General features: G+C 34.7%; 1 protein-coding gene across 1 annotated transcript; it reads left to right on the top strand.

Moving 5' to 3' along the window:
* Positions 1–418: 418 nt before the first annotated feature.
* LOC115443883 (coiled-coil domain-containing protein 38) lies at positions 419–3,431 on the top strand. Its single transcript, XM_030169474.2, has 2 exons — positions 419–539; positions 688–3,431. The coding sequence occupies exons 1-2, from the start codon at positions 532–534 to the stop codon at positions 2,138–2,140; spliced, it is 1,461 nt and encodes a 486-aa protein (XP_030025334.2). The 5' UTR covers positions 419–531; the 3' UTR covers positions 2,141–3,431.
* Positions 3,432–5,036: the final 1,605 nt, after the last annotated feature.

The following is a 5,036-nucleotide window of genomic DNA, read 5'->3' as shown; positions in this document are numbered from 1 at the left end:
TTAAGACGCTGTGATGTAAACATTGATAGATTTAAATAATTGCATTTTCTTACGGGCACTGAAAAGTGACACTGCACCTGATGGGAAGTGGAGTGGAGTCCAATAGAATGTAGACTGACAAGATATGATCGTTACTTCTCAGCAGTCGACACATATATGCTGGCCTGTTGGAATCGGATCTACACAGGCTGACCCGGAACGCGACACACTTATTTGAGGCTCTATGGCAGGTTTTAACGCCTTGTATATGGTAATTGTTATCCGGGCGGATATAAAATATATCATACCACCAGCAAATGTTACGATTGAGACTTGAAATGATAAAACCTATATGTTTCTTAATTAATTTATAATTATTTCTTTTTAAATTTGATTTATTCTTCAAAAAGAATAATATTATAATGTTTGTCACTGTCAATACAGAAAGTGGCATGCAAAGCAAAGGACGGAATTATAAAACATTGCTATTGGAATTAAAAGCATAGAACTTAGTATTAAAGGATAAATAATTTTACATAAGAATTAACCGAAATGAATAAGTAAGTATCTGTTTCTTTTATTAATGTCGGTCAAATTCAATACAAATAAAGCAATATCTAAATTCAACATACGTATTAAAAGCAGTTAGCCGCAATATAAGTTTTATTTATTATCAAGAATATAAAAGATGTAAATTAAAATTTTCAGAGCGGTTTCAAGAAAAATCCAAACTCCTAAGTCGTTGCTCATAAGGCGAGTACGGAACAGCAAATTATTGAAAATACCATCGGATGCTCAGCAATATATCAAGGAATACGATACACCGTATACAGAGTTGAATATTAAAAAACGGTCTTTTCCAATACGGGACAGAAAATTGACCGAAGAAGACCCACGGAATCCGTTCGATTTACCTAAACACTTACGACTTTTTGTATTCACCGATCGTAAAAGGAAATGTAAACCAGAACCTTTTATCATGACCGAACCGCACACGATATGCGATATTGACAACACGTTTTACAAAGCCATCGAAGGTCGGCCTCTAAGACCACCCGGTGACGTGAAAATGTACATGAAAAATATAAGAGATATAACTCTTTACCGAGCTAACGCTGCTTATTTGATGGATCAACTCATACAAATTGAAACCGATTTAGTTGACGAAGGAGTTGAGTGTAAAAAAGTCAGCGAGTTGTTTGCGAAATGTAAAAACAATTTTGTACAGTTTGCCAAAGAAAGTTACGAAGTGGCGAAAATTATTCAGATGATGGCTGAAGAAAGGGGACAGTTCCTAGCGAAAGTGGCTGATAAGTTGGAATCTTATTGTTTTGAATATGTTAAAGTACGCAACCAAGTATCTGCAACTGCTGCAGTTTTCGAAATATTAGCTAAATATAGAAGGTTTTTAAACTCGTTGAGCCCGGGCTCATGGCGGGAAAAGTATGACAGAGATTCTTTTGAAGAAAAGGTTTCTTTGGTTGCCCCTACCGACGATGAAACAGCATCTCCCGAAGAATCCATAGATTTTTACAAACAAAGCCTGACTAAAATTGAACAAATTGAACCAGTGTTATATTTTAAACACCCGGAAGAGCTAATGCTAGTATATGAAGAGCTTGGAGAGCAATGTTTAAACTACATGCAAGTTGAAGTTATGGCAAGTCCCTTACTAAACGCAGTTATAAAAAACAAAGATGATTTAAAATCAGAAGTAATGGCTGAAATTGCAGAAGTAGTGGAAATTGTAGAATCATACAAATATGAGGTGACATTTGTAGAAGAAAAAGAGAAAGTGTATGAGGAAGCCTTCTTTTCATTACTTATGAATGAATTTAAAGAATTATGCTCTTCTGAAGATACTATAAAATTATTCACATATATACAGTATGCCAATAAACAGCTTTTTGGAGGTACCGAGGATCCCAAAGACGATATAACATCAATTATGCTGCAACTAGAATTGCACTATCTTGAGCTTACTTTAGGGTTAGACAGTTTGGATCAAACTATCGTCAAGCAAGCGGTAAATGAATTCTTTGCTGAAGACATTAAAATAATGAAGAGGGCTCATAACGCGCAGAGGAGTATGCGAGAATGTGATATACTAAAGAAAGCCCTGTACACGAGCTTTGAACCGCCACGATCGAAGCGTAAATAAAACATAAAAGTGTTTTGGTATTTCGCCAATGGTAGAGCTATTTAGTTTATTAAAATTCCTAGACGTAAGGTCTTTTATGCGCGTTATTACGTTGGCTAGACTTCCGCGCATTCGGTTGCCTTGAGCGGATTATTTCAAATGTAATTATCATAAGTTAGGGCGCACACGGCTGATTCCGAGTGTTCTGTTACGTTACTCGCGCACCCCGGGGACCAAACATTTGCTTTCATGAATACCTTACCATAACAGACGGTACTCAACCTACACCGTAAAAGCAACAATGTAAATTTAATCTCAATCTCATTGTAAATAACGCGCGTTTCGCATTTCTGTCTAGTGGCTTTATTATTTTAAGATGCTTGAGAGCCATTTTTTAATTTTTTCGCGAAATTATAAATTTAATTAAATTTACAACAATAACTTCAATATGCTGTAATTACAGCTTAGGTCTCCTACGTACGAAAAATACGTTTTCATTATAAGCAAGGTAAACATATAAAAATGAATACCTACAAAAATTAACCAAATACGTCGATTACAGATCATACGAATGAAACCGAATTTGGTATAACTTGTTTAATTTTTAAAAGCCGATGAATATTTCAATGAAAATTGAATAATCTCGTTTCTGATTACAGTTCGCGGCGGGTACAAAAAGTTCATATTGTGTCAATTTAACTTCTAATCACTTTTTAAATACGTTAGGAGCTACGCGCGCCCGATCAACGAATAAATTTGAATGTATTAACAAACTGATTCGAATACGCCTCGTCGCTGACAATTCGAGGGGAACAAATTGATTTTAGCTTAAATATCCATTCACTCAAAAAATAATAATAGAACGTGTTATATTTCTATAAACACTCTATTTGCAATTGCAATTTATAATTATTAAAAAACAAATTTCTCCGCCACAGAGTTTTAGATTAAGCACGAACTTAAACCGTTTATAAATATTTCAATAACACGAATTCTTTCACGGCTGAGCGTTTATAGAAATTCGATTTATTGTTTAAACAAAAGTACGTCGAAATGGCGGAGGTTTAATGCATGCATTCCGCTGTTATTAAAATCGCTGAAGCGTCGGCTGCCGGGCCCGCCGTGGCCTAACAAAGGGAGCAGCCATCCGTCGATTGATAATTAATATTGTTTTATTATAAACCCGTGGAAGCTGTGTATCTTGGAGCTGCGCCCTGCCTCTGAACAGAACCATCCAGCCGTGCTAATTCTGTAATGCTATTAAATGTTTAGATAAGTTTTAATTAGGGAATGTTTGATTATAAAATTTGCGATTAAACATTCCCCGTTTGTAATTTTATCTTCGTTTAAGAAAGGTTTTGTTTCGGTTTTGTTTAGGTTTTGATTTAGTTTTATAATTTGTTATTGATATTTTTATGTTAGCTTGTTTATGATAGTTTCGTTTATGATAAATGTTTTCAATTGTTAAGTTTTTAGAACTTTGTTAGATAAACATTGTTGCTATTTACTCTCTTTAGTATATGTCTTAGACTACTATATTAAAATAATTGTTTTGTTTTATTTGTTATTAATACAATCTATACTAATATATAAAGCTAAAGAGTTTATTTGAACGAGCCAATCTCAAGAAATACTAAATTGTTTTGATTTTTTTTCACGTTTACGAAACTACGTAACTTCTGAGTGCTATAGGCTGCTTGTTATCTTGGGACAATATTTATACCGGAAAAACTTTTACAAGGGAGCGGAGTCGCAGGCAAATGCTAATCCTACTAATATTATAAATGCGAAAGTTTGTGAGGATGGGTGTATGGATGTATGTTTGTTCCTCTTTCACGAAAAAACTACTAAACGGATTTGGATAAAACTTTACAGTAATATTGTTTATACATCAGAATAACACATATGCTACAATTTATAATGATTTTGTATTATTTGGTCATAACATTACGACACATATATCAAGTAAGTCGGAAAAAAAATATCCCGGAAAACTCCTTGACGCGGGCGAAACCGCGAGCAAAAGCTAGTATTTTATATTTGGTTTCACATCAAATGCCCCCGAAATAGGTAATGTAAACAACAAGCATTTAAACTTGTGTCATAAATTTTGCCAGCATGGCGTCATTTTGAAAGAACTAGAATCAATAAAAGAATGAGAATATCTACCGTCAGCCGTAGCCAACCCAAGTATAAGTATAAAAGACTTGCAACGCTTTTGTCCACGATTCCATCCTCGAAATCCCACTTGCATTGCAAACTCCGAACGTTGTGTGGAGACATACATTTTTAAATAGTTTCCAATGTATGCTCTGGCCATAGTACGCAGTATTGAAGCTGACTACCCGACCGATTTATTCCAAAGTATCTCACCAAGTTAGACGTTAGGCTTGCAAACTAGATGACAAAGTCGGTGTAGATCGAGAGAATACAAAAAATGTTAGAAACGTGGTTTTGGAGAATATAGAATGTTTTTTTTAACAAAGCAGCTATAGCCTAGTTAGGAGTAGACTGGACTGCCGAGACAAATGTCCGGAGGTTCAAAACCCAAGCACCTCTGATTTTTCTTAAGTTATGTGTGTATTCTTTGTGAATTATCGCTTACTTTAATGAGGAAGCAAAACATCGTGAGGAAACCTGCGTACTTAAGACGTTCTTTATAAGAATTTTGTAGGTATTTGAAGTCTACCAATCCGCACTAGGCTAGCGTGGTGGACTAAGCCTTCATCCCTCTCGATAGTAAAGGAGGCCCGTGCCTAGGAATAACTCAATATATTATACCGGGCTTATATTATTATTGTAAAGGGCTTGATAACTGTTGAATTCACCAGATGATGAGATTTCGTCTCCTATTCTTTACGTCTACAAAAATATATTAAAATTTAAAATTTAAAATTAAATTTTTATTTAATTTAAA

The sequence above is a fragment of the Manduca sexta genome, chromosome 24 (genome assembly GCF_014839805.1).
Source record: "Manduca sexta isolate Smith_Timp_Sample1 chromosome 24, JHU_Msex_v1.0, whole genome shotgun sequence".
In the NCBI taxonomy this organism is placed as follows: domain Eukaryota; kingdom Metazoa; phylum Arthropoda; class Insecta; order Lepidoptera; family Sphingidae; genus Manduca; species Manduca sexta.
This window is presented reverse-complemented; position numbering and strand designations above follow the sequence as displayed.